Genomic DNA, 23,674 nt, shown 5'->3' with positions numbered 1-23,674 from the left:
GTTCATCACACTGTGAGTAAGTAAATACCTGGCCAAATTTATCGATACCTTGAAGGGGCTTATGTGGCCTAGGGACCTGGCCACCGCCGTTGTTCCTTGACGTAAGCGCAGTATTGAGGCCGAAAGTGATGTCTTCCATGTCCCCGATCTTGGATTGGCGTCTTCCTGATGCATCACGTATGGGTGCGTCGTGTGTACCAAACCGAACTCCAGATTTCCGTGATCGGCGTGCTACATCTTCAGCAGTGGGCTGGGGATTTACTGGCACATTTGGCCGCAACTCTTGTGTGCCGTAGTATATCCTCGAGCGCAGGCTATGCCGATCTATTGGTGCTTGCACTACAGCGGGCGCTACAGCGCTTGGGTGGGGTATGGACGTTTCTAATTCGTAAATGGGAGGGAACATGGAGAGGCGAATGAGCTGCCTGTGGCGGGCGCGAGCCGTAGCAGAAAGCGAGTCGTGTCGACTGGGAGGTGAGTGATCTTGTGACATGTTGAGAAGTGAGCAAAGGTACTGTATTGCTGAGCAAGATGGAATGCGCGAATTTCTTGACTGAAGATGTAAGCTCTCAAATAGATGAGGTGGGGTGTTGCTGGCAGTCCTGCTCCAGCGATGTTTTGGCAAAGCTACGACACAGCCAACTCAGACAATGCGCTCGCGTAGCAATTCCATCGACATCGTCGTGCGTGACAATCGTCATCCATAGCGTCGCCATTCCAGTGAATCTGTATTGATGCAAATCCCACCGGCGTTGAATCTTTGCCATGATATTGCCATGCGCTGCTGTGATGTCGCGGTTTGTGAATGTTTCCTCCAACGTAGCGCGTCTGGGGGACAAATGTGTGTCACTCAGCGCGATGGCGACCAAAACATGCAGCATACCTCGGTGATTCTCGAGCAAAGGCAAGGGGCGAATATGATTACTATACAGGAAGAAAGCTCATCCCTCGTTCACCTCAAATGCGTGGAGAGGTGGAGACGTGTAAATTGCAGGAGCGGGTGTTGTGGCGCGCGCCACACCCAGGCAACTGAGCGGGTCAACTTCGTCCGCGCCATCGTAGTACTTGTTTGCTACGCAGCGCGACCCTTGGTGAGCCATTCTCAACATAATCGCGGAATTTACCTTACACATTGTGCTCATGTGTATTTACCGGTTGCGTGGTAATGAACAGCCCGCGAAAATCACGTGGTGCGCTAGCTACGCGAAAACGGCTGGTCCTATCTGATGTTTCATCCTTCCCACATCTCCGCTGTTTCCACCAACGACTCATCGTTCGCGACCCAACGCATCCTTGCGCCATACCACAACGTCCTGCGAACGCTTGATCTGGCACTGACAGGCGCGCTGATGGAAACAATGTCCGGCTTGGCGCACGCGTGGCAGGACGATTGAAACAAAGCCGCTGCCAGACGGGCACTAGCATCATGACGCCCTTGACATTGGTTCATGCCATCACGCATTTGGCAACATGACCGTTACGGGAAGGATCGTAACTAATATGGATACGAAGCAGGTGTATGCGGTTGCAGAGCGGTAGGTATATTAGGATTTGGGCTGCTCGTGATGTGAACTGTTGTTATCCGCTACACTCATTCTCTCGATTACCTTTCGGATATCCTCTCATTTTCTCTCGTTGAATACCTTGAGCGGAATCTTCGGCTGGTCTGAGTGTCGTTCTTTACCTTCTCGCCCATACTACATTTGCCTCTTTCAAACCCCTTCAACAAGACTACAACATGCGTTTCGAGATTATCGCACTCCTGGCAGCAGCTGCCACCTCGTCCGCTCAATCGGTCGTCGGTACAGCTTATGGCTACGGTGCTGGCGCGACTGGTGGAGGAAAGGCTGCTGCTGTCACCCCAACGTCAAACGAGGAGCTGGAGAAGTACCTGTCCGACGACACCGAGCGCGTCATTCTTCTCACTCAGCAATTCGACTTCACTGGGAAGACCACCTCCGGTGCTGGTTGCGACAAGACCACTTGCTCAGCTAAGAGCGGCGGCGGACAGTACTACTTGGGCGACCTCTCCTGCGGTGGCTCGGATATGACGCCCGTCAGCTCCATCACCTACGACGCAGGCGCCGAAACAGCTATGAAGGTCGGATCGAACAAGTCCATTCTTGGTGTTGGCGGAAAGGGTGTGATCAAGGGCAGAGGTCTCTCCATCGCCAAGGATGCCAGCAATGTCATCATCCAGGGCGTTGCATTCACCACCATCAACCCTGGCGTCGTATGGGGTGGCGATGCTCTCGACATGCAGGGAGGAAACACCAAGATCTGGGTAGACCACTGCAAGTTCTCCCTCGTCGGCCGCATGTTCGTCGTCAGCCACTACGACGGCTCCGAGGCTACCCTTTCCAATAACGAATTCGATGGTGTCACTACCACTTCTGCTACCTGCAACGACAACCACTACTGGACGATGATGATGATTGGAAAGACTGAGAAGTTTACTCTCGACAAGAACTACTTCCACGACGTTTCTGGTCGCGCTCCCAAGCTTGGTCAGGATGGTGTCAACAGCTACTTCCACGCCGTCAACAACTACTTCGAGAACATGAAGGGCCATGCATTCGATGCTTATGACGGCGTCAGTGCGCTTGTTGAGGGAAACGCTTTTGTCGCCGTTGACCAGCCCAACACCGAGCACGCTGCCGGTGTTACCACTTTTGTTAGTAAGGGTGGCGATGCCTGCTCATCCGTCTTCGGCCGCGCGTGTCTCGAGAACAGTGTCGACTCTGCCAGCGGCGAGCTCTCCCCAGGCTCATCCTCCGGCTTCATTGCTAAGCTCGGAAAGATCGACGTCCCCGAGCCCATGGAAGCCAGCAAGGTCGCCGCATACGTCAAGGCCAATGCCGGTCCCGCTAACCTCGGTGCTTCGTCTTCATCTGCCCCCGCTGCGGAAAAGGTCGTCGATGCTGATGCCCCAGCCAAGGTTACCGAGCCTACCGTTGCCACTAGCAGCGCTACCAAGCCCAAGCCCGCGGCTACGACCGCCGCGGCTGCTGCGCCAGCACCTGCTGCTCCTACTGGTTCTGGGTCCTCTGCCGGTGCTGCCAAACTCTACGCTCAGTGCGGTGGTCAGGGCTTCACTGGTCCTACTGAGTGCGAGGCTCCTGCTACATGTGTGAAGAGCAATGACTGGTACTCTCAGTGCATCAACAGCTCTTCCAAGTTCCGTCGCGCGCTTGGACGCTACTCTTAAGCGTTGAACGCATCGATAATATGGAAGACGAATGGGCAATAATACTGCGGATGGGAGACGATGTCAAGGTCTGAAAGAGACGATTCTTGTGTAGATACTTCTATTTCAATTCATTTGGCGTACACGCCGTATATTCTCCAATTTGGCAAAGTGCCATAAATGCTGTATATTCTCGTCGCTGTGTCCTCCCCAGCTCTGCGCAGTTCGTTGGCGATCATCATCGAATGCGACACACCACAAGTCATCTCTGCCTTTCAAACGCCACGCTATGCAATGTGTACAAGGAAAACCTGCTCCCGAACATGCCAATACGCCTCCAATTATGCCCCGCTACTCAATAAGTAAGCTAATAACCTCGTCACTCTTGGCTTCGGCATCGTAGAAGCTCAGCGGTTCTTAACACCGCATTGTCGTGGATGTGACTACTATCGTCCTGCGACAGCCCCTCTGTCCGCCATTAGGGCTTCTTGACACTTTCATCTGGCTCGACGCTGCTTTGCGCGTCGCTGCTCGATGCTTTCGTATCTTCCGCCACGATTCGCAACACCGCGAACTTGCGTACCATGCTTTCTGGACTAGCCGGTAGCTGTGGCGATACGGTCGGTTCTGCTATTGGCTGGTGTTCCCGGAGGCGCCTTGCAGCTGGCTTAAAGGACTTCTTCTTCGACTGCTTTCCACATCCCTCCCGGTTATGGTCGTTCTTATCGCTCATCCGTTTGATCCAGTTGGTGTTAAAGACTGGGCGGTGCTGTTCATTCACCTCCGGATCGCGTACGCGCGCTTCAAGATTCGGATACTCTTTCAGCATAGCCAGCATATCTTCATCAATTCCTGGTACCTCTTGACCTTCGCTATCGGCCTCAAACTCGCGGAGCCGTTGGCCAACAGCCTTGATCGCTGCGTAGGTGTACCGGCTGTTCTTGCCGAGGCAGTTCCAGAGCGTCTCCAACTCTACAGCAAAGATTGGTCGCGCCAGATGGCGCTCGGCTATGTAATGATCTACCCTCAATGCATCTTTGTGGAGATCGAAGAGCTCCATCGTGCGAGCCAACGAGCATGCGACAAACGTGTTCTTGGGGACGCGGATCTGCTTCATCGAGCTCATCGTCTGGTAGTTGCAAGCTCGCAGCATCCAAGCTATGAGGGCTTTCATGGCGGCCTTGCTAGCTACTCCCCGAGGTAAATCCATCTCTTGACATACTGGTGCGCCCTTCCAATTCACGTCGTCCTCGCGGTGCGTTGTGCGGATAAACTTGTTGACCACCTTACGACCCAGAAACAGCACAAGCATCTTCTTTGGCACTTGATAAGCGAGCGTGACGCCTGTATCTTGTTCTACAATGTCCAATACCGGTCCGTTGAGCGCGTTCATTTTCCGCTCAGGCTGGAGATAAGGCAGCAGACTTTGCAGGGTGTGAAGGTGGCGTATGTCCTCAGGATTCGGATATGGGCGCTCCATACCTGAATACGCCGCCCAGCCTACCCACCCAAGTGTACTGAACGCCTCGACTGGAGAGGTATTATACCCTGACAGTTCATCTCCGTCGCCGGGCCGGTAGCTTTGGTTGGCCATTTGCCCATCTATACTGCCGCTAAATGATTTTAATAGCGGGTAAAGAGTAGGATTGCAACTCTGCTGTGCTTCTGAGCTGCCATGTGCGGGGTAGCCTTTGTCACGACGTGCAAGATAGGCTCCAACGACGTCTCCATTTCGCTCATACGCTTCCGCATCTGGGTGACCGGGCGTAAAGATCGCAGCTTTGGGATGCAACTTCGATGCAGTGACGGTACCGTCAGAGTCATAATGATAGTACGTCGTCATTTTGGGTGATGCTGCTCCCTTCTGGTTTTGCGATGTGGGTGATGGCTGACTGTCGAAACAGAGGGTAGAGGTGACGGAGTCGAAAGAACTTCTGCGGCTGGAAGCAAATTCAAATATTGAGTTTGCCACCGAACCAGTCGAACTGTCTTGATTGTGGGTGTGCTGGATGCGAGAGGTGGGTTGTGCGCCCGCTATGTAGTCTATAGCGAGAGAACACATAGCAGCGTGAAGCGACAGGGCTACTGTGAATTATTAAAGACTATTGACAATGCGACGGCGGTGTTGCGAAACAGTGTTGTTGATGGATGAAGGTGGTGTGAAAGGGTGAAGGATAGTTGATGCTGCAGGTTGCTTGCGCCAAGCCCGCGCTTATACCTGATTCGGCTACACTTACCGGAACTTAGGTGAAACACCGCGCCAAGACACTATCACGTGTAGTGTCCAGAGCTGCGGACGACGAATTGAGACAAGTTCATCAAATGCACGCATGCTATGAGACATCCATGGGTCACACGGCGCAAAGGAAATGTCGTTAATGTGAGAGAAACTTCCCCCATCGATCTAATCAAATAATTGATATGCATGGACACTTCAGCATGGAGGAATGACCGCTGTGGATGCAAATGTTCAGTACATAGCAGAACCTCATGGATAAGTTTCGCAATGATCATCGCGACAGATCTATATAAGAAGAAAATGATGTAATTGGCGCCAGACTGTACAATCATGAGAAGCACGACACACGCCTCCATGCGTCACGTTTCCGATTACCTTTCTCCGGCGATACATCATCCCCGATGAATGTCACATACTTGCCGGCCAAGTAACCTTTGTCACAATCCCCAAGCCCATATTGCTGGCCTGTCGATGAAAACAACCCGCTCTTCTGCCAGTCCGCCCGTCCGCGACGCCGCGCAGCAAGCAACGATCGGCGCGCTGGTCCTCCGAGCCACTGACCAGATGACTCACGGGAGAAGGCCGCACCAGACCCCCTGTTACCTCCAGCTAGAGCCGAGAGTGCGGCGGATTGATGTTTCTCGGGATTCGGTGTTAATGAATCATGCTCGTATAAGCGCAGCGCTGGTGGGGTGTTCGGAAGTGACTTCGCTCGTGGCCTAGGCGTGATCGGTGTAGAACGGACGCGGGTAGCTTCTGGGCTACACATATTTCCTTGCAGAATGCATTCTTCCGGGCTAGTTTCGCGACCTAATCCTCCTTTTGTCCCTTCGGAATTAGACGATGCTAATGATGTCTTCGATATGGGCATGATGCGCATTTGTTGCGGTGGGACGTCGTCCGCACTAACCATGCGGAGGTGTCGACGAGAAGGCATCGCATGTCGAGCGGTAGGTTCATCATCATCATCGTCTTCCAACCGACATCCACCGATGTGATCTTTTGCAGTAGCAGCATCATGTTCGGCAAGAACCTGCTGCATATATGTCCTAGGCTCGTTCAGGGTGGTGTCACGCCAGTTGGACTGCTCCGGCCTTGCCTGAGCTGCGATTCGGCGACGGCGCTCTTCAACTTCTTTCGATGTCTCAAAGCGGTACGCAGCGGTATGACTGCTTGATTCATCTCGGCTAGAGCTCGGTTCGCTGCCTGAGGGCAGAGTGGTGACGTGTCTTGGAAGTGACACAGTTGATGATTCTTCGCAGGTTTTCGCACTTTCCCGGCGAGTACACTGAATGTTGGTTTTCGAATCCGATTCGTTGAGGGTCCGCACGTCCACCGGATTAGAGTCCGACTTGTGCTCATCGTTGCTATACACGGACGATGAATCTGAACCGACGGAAAAGACCGAGCTCTGCCTAGATGAATTCATCGCTGTCGATGCGAGAGATCGCGATTTCGAACAACAAGCCAGTTGCAGATGACGCCTCGCAGCTGCGGCCGATCAGACGACGTCAAGTGGCCGATGGCGTAGAATTGCTTCCGTTTGCTTTGAGGTGGATCGGAAACGTGGCAGCAAACGGCGTTGATTGTCGCACCGTTGTTTGTCGAGTGCCGGGAAAGGATAATGATACGTTCAAGCGTGGCGAATATGTATCGCGAGGTCTGAGAGTATTACCCAGGCTACCTCCGTGCGCTGATCTTTGTCAATGAAACAAGAGTACTTCTACTCCGACTCACGCGGCATCGCAGTGAATATTTCTCAAATTTTTGTCCAGCCCACGGTATACCCAAGCAAGTGCAGGCTATCTATACAAACCTTCACCTCGTCGCACATGACCAAAGCAACCGACAAGTCTGCATGATACATCTCAGTGACTTGGTCTGCTGGTCTTCACATCCGGGATACACGATTTGAATCGCTACCATTTCGAATCACTCCGGCAGCCGGAAAGAATGTCATCGAAGCACCCGAATACCATGCCAGCCACTTCATTAACAGCCCTGGAAGGCCAGAAGGCCAATGATTCCAGCGTCGGGGATCTGAGCGAGCGACTCACAGACGTCAAGATCGGCGTCAGCGAGAACACTGCCATGGAGAACCTGACAAAGGATCTGGCTTCCAAATGGGAGCCGTACGGTGCTCATTCTTCTCAACCAAAAGGTGATGGTCGGGCACAAGGCACCTCGTGACCACCAGATGCGGCAGCGAAGTCCAACCTTCTAGCAAAGACGACCAAAGCAGCTGGCGCGTTTTGATGGAGTGTTATGTCGATTTTAGCTGAATACGGTCTTTCATGCTTGTATGGATGACGCGACCCACGACCTGGTACAAGTGGTCGAACGCGCATGGCAGCGAGCTTTAGGGCGTGGAGAGGATGCCGTCGCGGAAGCTAGGGTGATTCAAAAGGTTCGACGAAAACATATGCAGTAGGACCAACGACGCAATGCTCAACAATACGACACCTGTTCTGATGCTGGCAGCGAAGTCGTACTATGGTGGGTGGTCATGACCTCGGGATGCAGCTGGCAGAGAAGGGGAGCGACGCTAGCAACACGCTAAATTACTTGATTACGTCACGCGTGCCGCAGCTCGCCGTCTCGAGCTACGCGACCCCAGAGCCCTTCACTCCACCTCCACAACTAAGATCCGCTATTCTCATGCCATGCATCACGTTCAGACCCATCAAAGACTCACCCACACGCCATGACGGCATGCTCGGCACACAATGCAAGCCTTTCGAGAACGCGTCAGACGCGCCTGCCACTGCCAGTGTCTAGCACAACGCATCTTGCGGTTCTAGTCGCGTTATGCAGATGGACATGCAACTGCGAAAAGAAGCGATCTTATGCAGGAGTCTGGCACGCTTTATCATGAGGCAATGGCGTGCTCAGAAGTACATTGCCCAGCTCTACTAACGTGTGCGCAACAAAGCCCACATTGGCATACGAGGGACGATGAATTTTGACGACATTCCTGCTGAACAGTTCGTTACACGAGAGTCCGCATACGATCTCCTCAAAACCTCTCTCCGTCAAGGCCCCGGCTATGCTACATGGATACAATTCATTCCACCCCACTTCGGGGCAAGGCGCGCATCATCTCCGGGAGATCACTTGCCAAACCAACCCTGCAATAATCCCTTCGATTCACTGACGTCGCCTCCGACCTTTTCCTTCTCTTCTGGCTCCGGTGTCGAATGGCGAGATACACGTTCCCAGTCATTTTCGTCGTCAGGATGCCGTGGGAAGTGGACGAAGCCGGTAGAACTCACCTCAACGGGTGCCATCCCATCGATACTGTGATAAAATCCTTCACTCTTCTCGCTCGGCACCAACTTTCCGGATGATGAAGCCTTCCGATGAGACCTCGGCGTTTTCGGCTTGTGGTTGTGGGGAGACTTGTTCGAAGCTTTAGTGGGCCGCCGGGCCTGCTCATCAAGCATATCCCGTTGCAGCTTGATTTCGAAGTCATGCACGCGTTTATCGATACGTTCACGCGCGATCTCCTTGGCCAGCTCGGAGTCTGGGGGCAGGAAAGCTTCCTTGGCAAGCTAGAATTCGTTAGCGACGAAGCTTCCTCACCTTTGATACAAAGCCTACAATGTCTCGCCGAAAAGCCGCCACTCTGGATTTGAACTCTGCAGATTTGCAAACGTCGCTTAACGCTTTCTTCTCCTTTGCAAGAGCTTTGGTGGCATGTCTGGACATGGCTGCGTCAACCATCTGGACGGCGTCTGCAACCATACGCTCGGCTTGTCCGACGTCTTCCTTTGTTATTGATGGCCGAGACGGATCCCTGGGCTGACGGCTCGTATGTCTACGTTCTTCGTTCATCTTGGAGGTCGACGCGATTGCTATACTGGAAGCGGTGGGCGAGTTGAAGTACAAGTAGGTCTTGGTTGATCTATACAATCACGGTCTTGCTGGTGTGCTGGTGTGGATCTTTATATTCAATACCTCACATGGAAGATCACAGTGAAGAAGCGACTAGGCCATTCGCGACTCGGAAGCCGACACACAACCATTGGGTTCATCAAGTCTGCATCACTACCCGGGCCGGCAACGCAAGCATTCGCATTCACTTCATTATCCGCAACACGGTTCACTCCAAGAAGGAACAACAGGGAACTGGATTACCAGGAAAGCGAACTGTCCTGAATCTACTCTGCTGCACACGATAAGGTTCTATTACCTCACATCGGCCTACTTGCGACCGAAAGTATGTCGGAACCAACGGCGAACCTTGCCCCATTTCTTGGTCTTTTCATCATCTTTGCTCATTTCTCGCGCCCAAATCGGCTTTACGTTGTTGTTGACCACATTCTCTTCTCTCGGTCTTGTTATGGACTCCGCTCGATGTATCGTGCGCTGGGTGTTCATGTGCTGCGAAGGTGTTGGTAGATGAAGTCGAGCAGTTTGAGAGGTCGTGCTACTCACTTGCAATGGCGATGGGCTGTATAGCATCAGAGATTTGGGAGTTGGCGGTCGTGAAGCCGCTGCTTTGGAGACAAGTTGAACGTTGGTGGCCTCTTTGGCGTCGCGATTTACTGTCATCGAGACAGCCTGCGGTACGACTTGGTTATCCTCCGCGTCACCCCATACCGGCGCAGACTCCAGGTTGTCGCTGAACCTCCACCAGTCATTTTTGCGGCGCGGTGTTGTCGAATCGTCACTGAAACGCCAACCAAGGGCTTGCGGAACGCCGCTGCTTCGGTGCCGCAGCATGCGAGGCCGGCCAGCTCTATCGCATGACTGCTCGCCGTCTATAACGACGACTCTATCTCTACTTCGCTTCGTATCGTCGCCAGATTCCGAATCTTCATCACCAGAAGACTCCCCGAGAAGGGTGTACAGCTGTCGATCATCAAGTGCTGGGAGGCTGGATCGCATCATCGTCAACCATTCAATCCGCAGTTCGTCATACGCACAGCACAGTCTTCGAAGCTTCGTGCTGGAGTCACCAAACGAATAGCGCTGATGTTCGCGGCCGAACACAATGCCCTCATTCCGGAGAACTCTCCTTAGAGTACGTAGGTCAGACCATAGTTGTCTGTTTGCACCTCGATGGTCAGGAGGCTCATAGTTGTCGGTGAAGAAACTGTTCCACTGTTCTTCGTACATAGGACCGAGGCGTATCATAGTCTGGAACTCCGTGGACGCGTATGGGTTACCGTAAGTAAGAAGCTCTCCATTGTCGGAGAATGTAGCACCCATCTGTTGTAACCGACCACGCAGATGCAGAATCTCAGCGAGTTCATCCAGTATCGTTTTACGCTGGGTTGCATGGCACGTCTCGTTTGTTGGCTCGCAGATCTCTTGGGCGTCGTATACACTCAATAGATGCTCCATTCCCGTCTCCATGGTCTTTACCGGACTGCCCGTAAGTAGAGCCAAGGCATCTTCGTGGGCTTGCATTTCGGGTCGTAAGGTTGTAAATGGTGGTCGTTGGCTCCTGAAAGGTTGCATTGGAAAGATTGCTACAGTTGTGGTGCGAGGTGGTTTGGTGTGCAAGAATCGTTTGCAACAAAGGAGAGTTGATTGGGGCTAAAGGAAAACTCAATCGCGCAACCCTTCAGCATGAGGTTGATTCACCAGACGACACCGCCGCGGAATGACCGCCGAGATGGTGTGCTTGCAGGAGGATTTCACTCCCCACTTGCCAATACCCCTGCGCAAGGCGCACAGACATCTGAGCACGTGGGACTCCCACGCTTATACGATATAACAACAGCTACTCGTCCTTCTGGCGCGGCTCACTCCGTCGCTGGACGCGCCTATCTATCAGGACTACCGCGCCCTTACGCTTCTCAAGAGGTCTATTCCATCGACCTCGACTTCACATATCGTGAGTCGGGTCTTGCTATTTGACATTATCCCAATTTAGGATCTCTTGTTCACCTGAAGACACCGCGCCAGCGTCGAGAATGAACAATGAGCCGGCCATCCGCTCGCCTTCAAGCACTTCCATCAACACTAAGCTTATGACTATGTCTCAGCCCGACACACCGTTTGCCAGCACCAAGAACCATATGCATGGGAAAGCTAGCCCCGTGTTACACTCACCACTTCGGCGACATCGGGCCCGGTCACTGTCGAGCGGTTTTCCCCCATGTGGTCTCGTTGCATCGCGAGTCAATACCATCAACATGGTTAGCCCACTGACTGATGTAGTCGTCTCCGCCAACAGTGACCGCGACACACTGCCATCTCAAGCAAAGCCTTCTTCACCGACGTCAACGCCTCCCCGTCGCCCCGGTGCACGCACGGCTCATAGCTCCCCGCTGAAGCGCAAATGCAAGATCGACGACTTCGCTCTTCCGCCGCCCCCGCCGACCGTATCCGCAAACGAAGTTGCTCGGGACGACATTCTAGCTGCATGGGACCTCGTAAAATCCAGTAACAAAGGCATTGTTCAGAGCGAGGCCTCGAAGGATGAACCCTTCACAGTCTTAGATGACCCAACAGCGGGTAGTACACCATTCCACCGTGGCCATCGACGAAACAAGACAAGCTTATCACAGGTGGTCTCACGCAGTAACCCGCTAAAGGGAGCTACATACGGTACGGAATCGATTCGCGCGACAGCAGGACAGTATAGCCATTGGCCGACAGATCCACACCATAATTCCTCTCCAGACGCCTATTCAGGTTTGGATTTGTTCAGCTGCGATACTTCTCCTGAGGTGCGTGCTACAAAACGAAAGTCGCTACCAGCCTACAGCAGTACAACCTCCACCATGGAGTCAGGCAGGTCGAAAGAGTTCCATGATTGCACCCTATCACCGAGGACGACAGCGGATGAAACAAAAGAAGATGAGCGCACACCGTCCCATCGATCCTACACCCCTAGCTACGCCGAATCTTCTCCGGGAGCTGGAGCGACGTCCCCAGCGGCTGAGCCATATCTGCCGCTTCGTAGGGTCGAGAAGTTCAATGACACCGAGAGCTTCAACTTCCATGAAAGCCCCTTCTCACAATTTGAATACGCGCTCTCGCTCTCGGATATGGAAACCGACGATGTTCGCGACCTCTACCCATTGGGAGCCTTTACCCAAGCAAGCGCTCAAGAGGGCTGCGCCATCCATGACTGGGCGCCCCCATGGCCATCGGAGCAGCCTGTGAAGAAACTCCTCCGCTTTGCTTCCCGACCAGACTTTGCACCCTCCATGCACTACGAGTCAGAATCGGATGACTATTCTTCTCTGCAGAATCTCCTCGATTTGGACGAGCATGGTCCTGAGCCACGGAAGAGTCCGCTCAGTGCTGTCAATGTTCACCCTCAGATACAGGATGAGGGGCTTACGACCCTCGCACCAGTTTCCTATTACCCGGATGTTGGATCAGAGATGACGATCCTCCTTCCACGGACGTACAATGCGACTCCCGACGACGATGAAATGACTCTTCCTTCACGCACATACAATGCGACTGGTAGCGATGAACTTATGTGTCTTCTCCCGCTGACGTACGATGCGAACTCTGTGAACGCACTGGAGAAAGCGTCGACAATTAAGCGGAAGCCGATACTGCGAAAGGCCAAAGACGGGTCGCTTCGATCTTCCGCACCGTCCCCCAGCTCTCCAAACTGGGTGGTGCATGATGGATACGACACCGAGGAGGATCTCTGGACGAAACCCTGCAGCGGCGTTCTGATGAATACGGAAGCCTCGGACCTTCACCACCGCGATAGCTTGGATGGCCGCGACGCTGACATAGAGTCAATCCATATCGAGAAGAGGCACAAACGCGGTGGCTCGAAGAGCTTACACGATCAAGTCGCGAAGCCAGTCGGTCAATTCATTGAGTCGCGCTCAAATGCAAATATTATCAAGGAACCCGCACCAATCGGCTCAATCACCCGTCGTCCACTCCCGACCATCAGTCATGTTCTAAATCCTCCACTCCCAACCAATACCGGTGTCCTGAACCTCGACTTCCAGTTTCCGGCTCGAAGTCCGCAGCAGCAGCGCGGTGTCAGCATGCCGGTCTTTCCCCCGCCTTCTGCTGCGCGTGCTCAAGAAAAGAAGCATGCGCGGCGCAAATCGTTCCGTCAATTGCTAGGTGCTACTGGCAACAAGGAAGGTGGTACCGAGACGACAACGAGTGGAGACAAGCCGAAGAAGTCGCTGGGTCGACGCATCAGTCAGATGGGGAGGAGACTTTCCTCGATATGGTCCAAGTAGGAGGAGCCGCTCGTTCAGTCCAGCAGAGGGACGCGCTGTCCAACAAGCACGCCACGACGTGCTGTTAGTGAAATCGTTGCGGATGTTCTTCGGATGGATGCGATGCCAACTACGGTCAGGAGCGTACGTAGCAGATTTATTGTCTATGGGAAGTAGTCAAAGAAGGTAGAGTCGCATAAAAGCGGAGATTAATCATGATGTAGCATCTAAAACATGTGTAAGGAAAGACTACGAAGAGAAAAACAAGAACAATCATTGCAACAAGTGCGTCAACCAAAAGCTCCTAGCCCAGTCCACAACGAACCCAAACCCGAAAAGCCAGAACATCCTCCTACCCTACTGACAAATGATGACTCCGTTATCCAGATTCGTATTCCCAAACTCCGCATCAGCACCACCGGGCCTATCGTCACGTTAGCATTTCCCCAACATCCCGACTAATCCACCCTAAGAGCGAAGAGAGAAAAGGTGTGTGTGTCTCTATGTGTGTGTGTATGTGAAAAGAAGAATTCGACTTACACAATAGTAGCAACCCTCCTCGTACCCTGCGCATCACTAAAGATCCCACAGCTCCCACTCCCACTCCCCACAATCAGTGCGCGGTTCGCGCGAATGGGTGAGCCCAGATTACCGAAGTTGGCGCGGATGGAAATGCGCATGCCGTTTGCGGGGATGTTGGCCTGGACTGCGGTGTCGGTGGCGTCGTTGGAGAGCTGGACGCGGAGGGTGCGGGTTTGGCGGGCGGAGAGGGTGGTGGAGGTGGGGGCTGCGAGGGCGGAGACCGCGAGGAGAGGGGCGAGGAGGAGGGTGAGTTGCATTTTGGGGTGATGTTGGGTTGGTTGGAAGGCTTGGTAGGGAGGAGGTTCGAGTGGGTGTGATGTTGGAGATGTGGAAGATGTAGAAGGGCGTGTTGGTTATGCTGTGGGCGAGAAGATGAGAAGAACATGTTACGTCGACTTTATATCTTCTTCACATACCGCTACCGTACATCCGTACACGGTGAGTTCTCGTTCCGTTCTTTTCTTAGACTACACTGTCTGGCTGTCTCTGCTCAGCCTACCTGGGTGCTAACACTTCCGCTACCATTCTTACTCATCGTCCCAAGCTCTCCAAGCACCAACGACATCACCCGCATTAATTCGCGCAATGCGCAATTCTACGTGTTCGTAAGAAACATCTGCTGTGGAGACTTGGTTAATAACTTGGTACTACCCATCCGTGCAAAGCTGACAATAGATATGATGACAAGCATGTTGGTAAAGGAAAATTTGGAACTCGGATATTAATTTAGTCGCTGTCTGCGCTACATATTACGGGACGGAACGCGTTAGCTGTTATGCTGATGTCAGACCGCAAGTGGCTGATGTGGGGTACATGGGACTGGACGCGTGAACATGAGAAGCTGAATCTTGGACTGTTTCTGGAATCCAGATGGTGTTGACGGGCAAAGTGATGTGCTCAGCATGTGGTAGCTGTGCTGCTTTAGAACATGGCGCCATCCGGTAAGAGTGGGTTGCCAGGGCCTGCATAGCGATGCAGTGGTGGGGTAAATGCGGCCGTTGTGCGTGGCATGGCCAGGGTGACCAACAAAGGATGTGGTGCACTGTTTGCAGCTTCGGGCCGCGTGGCAGGCTTGGTGGCTGTATGTCAGGAATAGGTGCGAAATAGACTGCTTCCTTTGTCAGCGGTAGCGAAGAACGTCTATTTTTGCACTGGTAAATTGCTCTCGACAGCCAGTTTTGAAGCACCTCTTGTTCTTCCATGCACGCAAACAAAATCGAACGGATTGAAGCATAGTGTGAAATTATTGTTTTGTATTGATACATCGTGGGCAGATACTGGTTTGTCCACGTATACGGCCGTCGCAGTCTTAGCCAAGGTCGTCGCTGTAGTCATGCTCGCGTCCTGAAGTTATCCATCTACCTCCTGGGGAGAACGTCCTTCGCACCGTCCTTGACCCGTTGTGCGGCATCGGCGACGGCGTCCCTGGTGAGGTGGAAATGCTGACCGAGACGGTCCTGCGAGAGTGTTAGTATTGTGTCCAAGGCAGCGGATATAGCTAGTAGCTTACCTGCTCAGCGCCCATGCCGCTACCGGCCATCAGCTTCGCCCTCTGCTGACCATCGTATCCAAGGCCAAAGTACTTGGCGTTCTTCTCGCCGTTGGCAGCCACGCTTCCGGCAGCTTGTATCGCCTTGGCGGCATCGATGCTGTGCAGCGCAGGGCTGAAGTGTGCGTTGTATCGGTCTTGCTCGGCGCCATCGCCCTTGTACTTGGCCGCTGACTTCATGGCGTTGTAGCCACGGTCGCCGATGCTCATGTGGTCGCCGTAGCGGTCCTGCTCGGCGCCCTCGCCCTTGGCCAAAGCAGCTTGTTGCAGCTTGTTGAGGCCCTTGTCGACGCCGCGGCGGATGGCATCTGTGGAAGCGCCGAAGTGCTCGCCAAAGCGATCTTGCTCAGCGGCGGAGCCGTGCTTTGTGGTGACATCGACGTTGACGGGGTGAGTCGCGAGGGTGGACTTCTCGTCGGAGCTGAACCAACCCATTGTGATTGATATGAGGTTGTTTGTGGTGGGTGGAGAGGGGTTGTAGTTAAGTTGAGAGTGTGGGAATTGAGTTTGTAATTGCTGTGTGATGGTGTCAAGGGGACGAAAAGATGTCGTGTTATGTTGCTGGGTTGCGGAGAATGATGACGTAGGGGCTAGCGAGCGCGCTAGAATCCTTGTCTTGTGCCTGATCGTCATGTGAAGACGTCGCCTCGGCCCACTAATCATCATTGCAATGTCAAGTTTGCCGTTCCTTCATGCTCTTGTCTTGCTTTTGCCATGTCCGGCTCTCCGCGTTGTGCGTTTCATCCAGAGGCATTCCTGCTATGATCTTCCGACGGCAGAGCTGCGGCTTTGATACATGACCCATGGTGGATTAGGCATGCAATCCTTCACCTTATACTCTCGTAGCTTTACGGGATGTGCACCTACGTGAAGAGTCACAGACCGCGCCAAGGCAACGTTTCTGCAGATGTCAAGGTCGCGTACGAGAAAGACGCGGGCTTCGAGGGGTGGCTGCCCCACTCGGAGCTATGCAAAGCCTGATTGGCTGGTCGTTAGCGCGCACCACAGAGGTTCTTCCGTCATACTTCCCATCCACCTTACTTCCATCTACATGGCTCGCAACGTTCCTATGCAGTTCGCACGCGCTTTCGATGTTTTGCGTCCATTTCATTTCCCTTCTTGTTATCTCTGGTCGCTGCCTTACCCCACAATCTCATCACCTTTACCTGTGACCATTTCGGACGCAGCAGTCTTGTCAAACATCACTCGCTTTCTTCCGCGTGCTTTGCTATTCTCATTGTCATCGCCTTTACAAAGTTGTGTTCAATAATAAGTTGAGAGACATGACTGTAATCTTCGCTGATCTTCCGCATCCATTGAAAAGCCGGGTTCTACCAAACCCTTGCGCGCGGAATGCGCCTTTGCGAGCACGAGACCAATACCGCTTCCTGGACTTCTCATGCTTGGGACACGCGAAAGCAAATCGCCCTCTTGCAATCCTCTATCCATCATTCTCAATAAACGCTATGCAGCTTATTTAGACGTGTTGGATGCCCTTGCTATCACGTCCGCATGTGGCGGCAAAGAACCTACAGTACAGAAAGAGAAAATCATCAGTAGAGGTCAGACTCTAGGTACTACTACCCATTAAAGAGCTCTTAGTGCACAGTACCGCATTGCAGTACTAACAACCTATAGACATTTCCCTTGGCATCTCGCTTTGCAAACGCGCGCCCGTACCTAGCCTTGCGCATTTCAACTTTTCACTTCTCAAAAAAAAAACGGCAAAAAAAAACTTCCTATTCCTCCCCTCTGCAGGACCGAACCCTCACTCCTAACCAGCAAAAAGATACCATGGAACCTTGTATTCTATCCAGGTACGAAACTTGCTTCCTTGATGGCAGTTTATCACGACTAGCTTGCTTTTTTTTCTGATTGGCTTCTTGTTCGATTCTTTTATTTCTGGCCTTAAGCTTCCTCTGGCTTCGGCTATAACCGGCTGGAGTGCTGAATGTTTTTTCTGTGTGCTAGCCGCCACCCTTTTGTTGGCAGGTAAAGGTGGTTTCGATGGTGGATTTGGGGATTGGGTGGGTGATAACTGCGGGGTATGCGGTGGGGGATGTGGGAGCAGAGGTTTTGGGAGAAGGTGAGAGAGACGCGTTATTGCGGTCGCGTGGCGGCTGTTGTGAGGTGAGAGAGCGGAGGTGAGAGCGCGTTCAGAGACCACCCAGGCGATAGCGCGCCCGGATGAGAGCGCGAAGACGAAGAGGAGGTCATGCCACGAAAGCGCTGCAAAGTCAACATCGGCTTTCGTTCGCCATGCCCACGAGATGTGGCACTTATGACGATCGCGAGCTGACATTGCATCAAGAAAACGCAGCGCCAACAGACAACAAACGCGTCGCCAGCACACCGGGCCAGTATTTATGAACTATCTCGCGCTGAGAGACCGGTTTTTTATCGGATGAGCAGCAACAGGATGGACTTACAACGTGCCAGCGTCCCAACGCGCAACCAATACGACCGCGTACGCCAAATACAGGCCGTTGGCAATTTTCACAAGGCGATATGGCTCCTCAGGAACAAAACAACTGGCCAGCTTGCTGTGCGGAAGGAATTCAATGCCGGAGATGCTGCATCGGGTTTTGCTGCGCGCGAGATAAGCCATCTCATACGCCTATCGAACTGCGCTAATATCTGCACCTACCGCGAGCATGAGCTAAATCTGGCAACAGGAACTGGCGCCCTTGTCATGGATGTGTATGCGTACGGCGATCTATGGGCCTTGCTAGAAAAGCATATCAATCAGCGCAAACTGTTCCACGAAGGCTTCATCTGGCACGTTTTCAGGGCGTTAGCCCGGGCTCTGCGACACATGCAGCGAGGCGATCCTCCTGTTCTGAGCGACACATATGACTGGATACTACACCGAGACATCTATCCGCGCAACATCTTTCTCGGCCGTCCTGCTTCCCACGAACCCTCATGGCCGAAAGTCGTTCTCGGAGACTTTGGCTCCAGCATATCGAGCACCGACAACTGGCGAGCCATTGAGCTGCGACAGCAACAAGACTTCAGTCCGCTGCCTTTCGAACCATCGAATAACAAAAGGAGTGACGTATACCAGGTAGGATTGGTCATCGTCGCGCTGTGTAGACTGACCATCGAACCTAAGCACGAATCGCATTGGTTTCGGGGTAGCCCAGCCGGGGGAAATTATACTGCGGGACTGAACAATATCTTGAAGAGATGTCTTGAGAACTCACCTTTTGATCGCGTATCTGCGATGGAGCTACATCAGGTGCTAAATACTCGCTTCATTGGTGGTGGTAGTCTACATGGCTTGTTGCTTGGAGCGCCAATGTACCAATCGTAGGTGATAGAGCCTCCCACACACAGTTTGAACTGGGATGCTGGATTCGTATTGACATGTCGACCCAAATATTACGTTAGACATTATTTCCTCAAGATGCACAAGGTGTCCGCACCGATGTCACGAGAAAGCTCCGCGGGTGAGACAAGGAACTAGTGCAAATATGGTCTAGCGCGGACCCTGTCTGCCGCCAACCTTCCGGAAGTCGCGTCCTCCTTTTGTTCCATCGCGTCTTCATCATCGCAGCCATCATCATCCACACTGTCAGGCCGAAAGTATGGCCTTCTAAACGATTCCATCATCACTGTAGTACAGTCGGCGCGTCAATAGACTTCATTCGTCCTGTCGTCGCCTTCCTCTCTGCTCCTGCCTCCGACAGCCAGCCCGGCATTTTTACCATGGCGCGCTCACACACCCTTGCAAGCTTCGATGGATCTGGGAACCTCGTCTTCGCATCTCTCGCCACTTTGCAACCTACCGAAGTCTTGTATCTGCTAACATGAGGGTAGTCTCGTTGTTTGTGGGGTCGATGTTTGTCGTCTTCGTTATGATCACGCCTGCGGTCAGCTGCTTAGCATTTGGACAAATGACGAGAGGTTGGAAGTATATGAAGCTTGGAAGTGGCCGCATTTTCTGGCTTCTCATATCATCTGTCAAAAGCTCTTCTGCAATTCTCTGCCCATGGCTTCTACATTCTGCTCGTATTGTCACGGGCCAGCAGCACAAAGATGCGGCTGCAAACAACACTACTACTGCAACGGGGATCACCAAAGGGCTGATTGGAAAAATCACATGTATACCTGCCATGACATTCGGCTTGAAGCCTTTCTGCCGCAAGTCGCCAACGTTATTAAGTCAGCCTCTCTTGCACTCCTGGAAGCTACAAACATGATGCTGATCACGAAAATTGAACTGGAAAATCAGAAGATTGTCGCCTACCAGGGTCTTAACTTTAGTAACCACCCGTTCCCGAAGCTCACTGACGATGTGTTCCCTGATACAGCCACCAAACACGCGGTGCTGTGCTCAAATGCGCAATTCTTTCCCCTAGCATATATGCATCCGTTGCTCAAAAAGCTCATCAAGAGTCAGTGGCCCGACATATATCTGCGCGCGATTTAATGATAAGCTGACACTTGACCAGCCAAACATGTTGAGATCCACGAAGTCATGGTAAAGATCAAGACAGCATCACGGACCGTTCTTATACTCGCAGATGACGGTACAGAGTGCGAGAATTGGCCTGAGCACAATATTTCACTGTTACGAATTACCGCCAGTGGGAGCCGAAAGCAATGGTACATCAACCTATCCGGTGCTGAGCTCGGGCTCACGCAAGCATTCTTTACCGCTGCCGACTTCGAATCCAAGCACATGCAGGCGGTTTGTGCAGTCTACGAGTTCGGTAAATGTAGAGAATACATCTGGACCTGCTCAACTATGCCAGGCTGGTATGCGCACACAGAGCGCATCGGCCTTCAGGCCTCATCACGAATGGGAACAGCACTACTGACCTTCTTGCAGCAGCCTGGAAATGACTTGAGCAATCTTCGTAAGAGGAGCATCGCAGGCTCGACGAGCTGGACACAACCGTTGGTTGAGGCTTTGTCTCAGGCTGTTCATGGGTACATCTCCAACTACAACGTCGGTGGACTCATGTCTCAGATCATCAATGAGCCCGAGAGCCTAACGCGAGAAATGATGAGGAGGCATTTCGATTACGCTAGCATTCTTGGCGATGCTACGACGGTCGAGGAGAATGCGAACTGCCCTAAGGTGACTCTGGATCTGGCTAAGATTGAGGAACAACACAAGGGCCCTGGCGTGAGTATGGTGATAGAGGAGTTTAAGTCTCTTTAGTCAGGGATGCTCACGGTTCATGGCCACGATTGGCGAACAATTGATGCGAGTTAATATTCATCTCTCAATCAGGATTATACGACAGCTTTCGTCCTCCACATATCCAATCTCGAGACGCTTCGCTTGGGGGTTGATAGCTACGACATGGTTCGATCCTCTCGCGTCAACCTATGAAAACGCTGAACACTCTAGAGCCTACGTTGACGTCAGGTCAACCACTTTGCATCTTTTTATCTTGACGTAGTCTGCAGACGTGTTTCATCTAGTCGTCTAGGCTGCAAGCCAAAAGCGTCATAGCTCACCTCGTGCAATCGGAACAAGTATTGCCCGGCTTGACCTGAATACCCTTCTGCGCCCACAACCCCTTTCCGCTGTTTACGACAACAAAGCAATCGCCATGGCTCCCGAATTACAAGCAGCGTGCGCTGTATGTGGCGTGCTGGCTCACAGCAAATGCGGTGCCTGCAGTTCAGATATCTCATCGCGTCATTACTGCGGCAAAGCCTGCCAGGTAAGATCTCCCATGTACGAACTGCGTGTGAGACATACACTGACTTCGGATATCATCAATTTAGGTAAAGGATTGGCCGATTCACAAGAAAGCATGCAAAGACGCCCAGAACGTCAACCTCGAGAAGAAGCTTGCGCGCGTAGCCGAGGTCATTCAACAGGCCTACTATGACTTCCGCGAGAACACTTGGGTTCAACCTGTGATCAAGATTCACGATCGCAATGACGCTCTGGTCATATACGACGAGTCCATGAGCGAGAAGAAGAAGTTTTTCGTCGACTTTCCGCATCATCTTGTCACAAATGTTCGTTCTAAAAAGGCACTGCTTTGCGCATGGTCATGTAATGAGCCGACCGCTTGGTTACATGATACCATTGTTGGTCTGCTCGAAGGTAATCTATTTCATCAATCTAACTTGTTTTCTCGCGCTGACTCAAGTCTCACAGGACTGAACATCAAGGTCGAGGAGGTTCTCGTCACGCTAGGTACTGTCCCCCGAAAGATCATCTTCCACGATAAACTTGGTAAAACCGACAACTTGACCTGGCCCTTTTGCGATCACAAGATCATCCGCGTTACCGCGACAAAGACCAAGAAACAGTGGATCATGGACCTCACCGGCGCTCAGTTTGGGATATATCAAACCTTCTGGAGTTGGGAGGAATATGCAAACAAGTTTTCCACGAAGACGCACGACGTAGATCCTATCGGCGACAACAAAGCTATGTTCGAGAAGCTTGCCAAGAACCCCGGTAACCCAGGTCTGGAACACCGACTGATGAGGATGGTAGCAGACCATCTTGACGAAGTCGTGCGCGGATGGAAAGCTGAAAGCGGCTTGTCACTGGCGGCTCTCCTTGACCTCAACAAAGAGACCTATGAGCAGGCTAGTTCAAAGCTACTACAGACCATGGACCTCGCGATCCGCGCTCATGTTAAGACCCATGACTACAAGGCAGAGTTCCAGGCTGCGCAGGCTTACGAACGCGAGCATCAGGGTGAAGGCTACAGGGTCGACCTCTAAGTCGTGATCCCTTTGGGTTGCTGGTATGATCGCAGGACACATCAGCGACATTGAGTTGGGATACGGCCCGGGAGCATAGACAGAATAGAAAAGGCGAGCGCATATAGCTGTGGAAACGCGTTAATGGGCCACTTACTTGCACCAATCAAAACGGTCTTCCCAATAGACTCTACTTCCGCAATCCGATCAATCATGACGCATGAAGTACTGGGAGTATTTTGATGAATACATAGGCACATGGGTATCGTGAAAAGAGATTTCAAGTTCGATGTAGGCCTCAACCAGTATCAGAAATTTCGTAAAACAAGAGTGTATGCAATATATCGTCCGCTGGTGAAGCTCAGCCCAACCTTGCCTTGCGGCTCGACACTAATTTGGGGGTATGACTCCCGGTCTCATTAGCCTACTACATGAGGATACTGACCTTGCAAAAGCTGGGCGAGCTGTTATCGAGCCACCTCATAGACTCATTGATTGAGATCGTCTCGAAGCTCCGATCTAAACCGATAACAGAGTGTGGTGCGGGATGGGCGGCGACGACATCAAGTGCGAAACGTCTCCCTGAGCGGGCTTCGAGCTTACGTTGGCGCCGCGCTTTAGTAGCCGTAGTCTTGATTTGATAGGCTTTGTTGTTCACGATAGTGGAGAGCAGGTATGTGCTCATGTCCTCGCCATCAATGCTAGGGCTGCGCGCACCTATCGCGGCGCTGATCTCCTCGGTATCGAGATAGATGTCGTTGACTGTAGTTACCGCATAGATGCAAGATGTCACGACGTGTCGCCAGTTCGCCGCGACGAACTCGGATGGAAAGAGACAGCGGTCCAGTACCAGACGCCATAGCTTCAACTGTAGCCGAGCAAACTCTTTTGAGTGCTTCTGATACGCAGGATATGTCTTTTCGAATGTTTGCATGAAGTCAGCAATGGAGAACCTTGCGCTGGTATCAATGAGCAATTTGGACACTGCCGGAAGTACCTGCTTGATACCTTTCATCGATGCACCGAAGCACATCGATAGCTGGTTCAACATACCAGGCTGTTCGATACCGGCCTGTACGGCGCTCAGGTACAAGATGACGGTAGCCAGCTGTTCATACGTCGCATTCACCCACATATGCTGTTGATCAACGCAGGTAGTCAATCCATCCGTGATGCCGCGAATGGCGGTCTGAGAGAAACCCATATCCCTCGCCACATCAACAACATCCTCGATAAGACCTTTCAAACGTCGATTATCGTTAACCCGG

General features: G+C 52.5%; 9 protein-coding genes across 9 annotated transcripts; 4 read left to right on the top strand and 5 right to left on the bottom strand.

The window, feature by feature from the left end:
• Nucleotides 1–1,738: 1,738 nt before the first annotated feature.
• Nucleotides 1,739–3,208, top strand: J4E93_004015 (uncharacterized protein; the record flags this gene model as incomplete). Its single annotated transcript, XM_049341945.1, has 1 exon — nucleotides 1,739–3,208. One exon carries the CDS (start codon nucleotides 1,739–1,741, stop codon nucleotides 3,206–3,208), a length of 1,470 nt encoding a protein of 489 aa, XP_049201450.1.
• Nucleotides 3,209–3,665: 457 nt separating this feature from the next.
• J4E93_004014 (uncharacterized protein) lies at nucleotides 3,666–4,667 on the bottom strand (the record flags this gene model as incomplete). Its single annotated transcript, XM_049341944.1, has 1 exon — nucleotides 3,666–4,667. The coding sequence occupies one exon, from the start codon at nucleotides 4,665–4,667 to the stop codon at nucleotides 3,666–3,668; it is 1,002 nt and encodes a 333-aa protein (XP_049201449.1).
• A 2,736-nt stretch (nucleotides 4,668–7,403) lies between these two features.
• On the top strand, nucleotides 7,404–7,682 carry J4E93_004013 (uncharacterized protein; the record flags this gene model as incomplete). Its single annotated transcript, XM_049341943.1, has 2 exons — nucleotides 7,404–7,587; nucleotides 7,633–7,682. The coding sequence occupies 2 exons, from the start codon at nucleotides 7,404–7,406 to the stop codon at nucleotides 7,680–7,682; spliced, it is 234 nt and encodes a 77-aa protein (XP_049201448.1).
• An 854-nt stretch (nucleotides 7,683–8,536) lies between these two features.
• J4E93_004012 (uncharacterized protein) lies at nucleotides 8,537–9,260 on the bottom strand (the record flags this gene model as incomplete). The annotated part of the gene is made up of 2 exons (XM_049341942.1): nucleotides 8,537–8,977; nucleotides 9,081–9,260. 2 exons carry the CDS (start codon nucleotides 9,258–9,260, stop codon nucleotides 8,537–8,539), a joined length of 621 nt encoding a protein of 206 aa, XP_049201447.1.
• Nucleotides 9,261–9,629: 369 nt separating this feature from the next.
• J4E93_004011 (uncharacterized protein) lies at nucleotides 9,630–10,841 on the bottom strand (the record flags this gene model as incomplete). The annotated part of the gene is made up of 1 exon (XM_049341941.1): nucleotides 9,630–10,841. The coding sequence occupies one exon, from the start codon at nucleotides 10,839–10,841 to the stop codon at nucleotides 9,630–9,632; it is 1,212 nt and encodes a 403-aa protein (XP_049201446.1).
• A 731-nt stretch (nucleotides 10,842–11,572) lies between these two features.
• J4E93_004010 (uncharacterized protein) lies at nucleotides 11,573–13,609 on the top strand (the record flags this gene model as incomplete). Its single annotated transcript, XM_049341940.1, has 1 exon — nucleotides 11,573–13,609. The coding sequence occupies one exon, from the start codon at nucleotides 11,573–11,575 to the stop codon at nucleotides 13,607–13,609; it is 2,037 nt and encodes a 678-aa protein (XP_049201445.1).
• Nucleotides 13,610–15,528: 1,919 nt separating this feature from the next.
• Nucleotides 15,529–16,154, bottom strand: J4E93_004009 (uncharacterized protein; the record flags this gene model as incomplete). The annotated part of the gene is made up of 2 exons (XM_049341939.1): nucleotides 15,529–15,627; nucleotides 15,681–16,154. The coding sequence occupies 2 exons, from the start codon at nucleotides 16,152–16,154 to the stop codon at nucleotides 15,529–15,531; spliced, it is 573 nt and encodes a 190-aa protein (XP_049201444.1).
• A 3,769-nt stretch (nucleotides 16,155–19,923) lies between these two features.
• J4E93_004008 (uncharacterized protein) lies at nucleotides 19,924–22,427 on the top strand (the record flags this gene model as incomplete). The annotated part of the gene is made up of 5 exons (XM_049341938.1): nucleotides 19,924–20,119; nucleotides 20,177–20,415; nucleotides 20,557–20,856; nucleotides 21,468–21,795; nucleotides 21,850–22,427. The coding sequence occupies 5 exons, from the start codon at nucleotides 19,924–19,926 to the stop codon at nucleotides 22,425–22,427; spliced, it is 1,641 nt and encodes a 546-aa protein (XP_049201443.1).
• Nucleotides 22,428–22,833: 406 nt separating this feature from the next.
• J4E93_004007 (uncharacterized protein) lies at nucleotides 22,834–23,541 on the bottom strand (the record flags this gene model as incomplete). Its single annotated transcript, XM_049341937.1, has 1 exon — nucleotides 22,834–23,541. The coding sequence occupies one exon, from the start codon at nucleotides 23,539–23,541 to the stop codon at nucleotides 22,834–22,836; it is 708 nt and encodes a 235-aa protein (XP_049201442.1).
• Nucleotides 23,542–23,674: the final 133 nt, after the last annotated feature.

This window comes from Alternaria ventricosa, assembly GCF_023758065.1.
Source record: "Alternaria ventricosa strain BMP 2768 chromosome Unknown scaffold_5, whole genome shotgun sequence".
Lineage (NCBI taxonomy): Eukaryota > Fungi > Ascomycota > Dothideomycetes > Pleosporales > Pleosporaceae > Alternaria > Alternaria ventricosa.
This window is presented reverse-complemented; position numbering and strand designations above follow the sequence as displayed.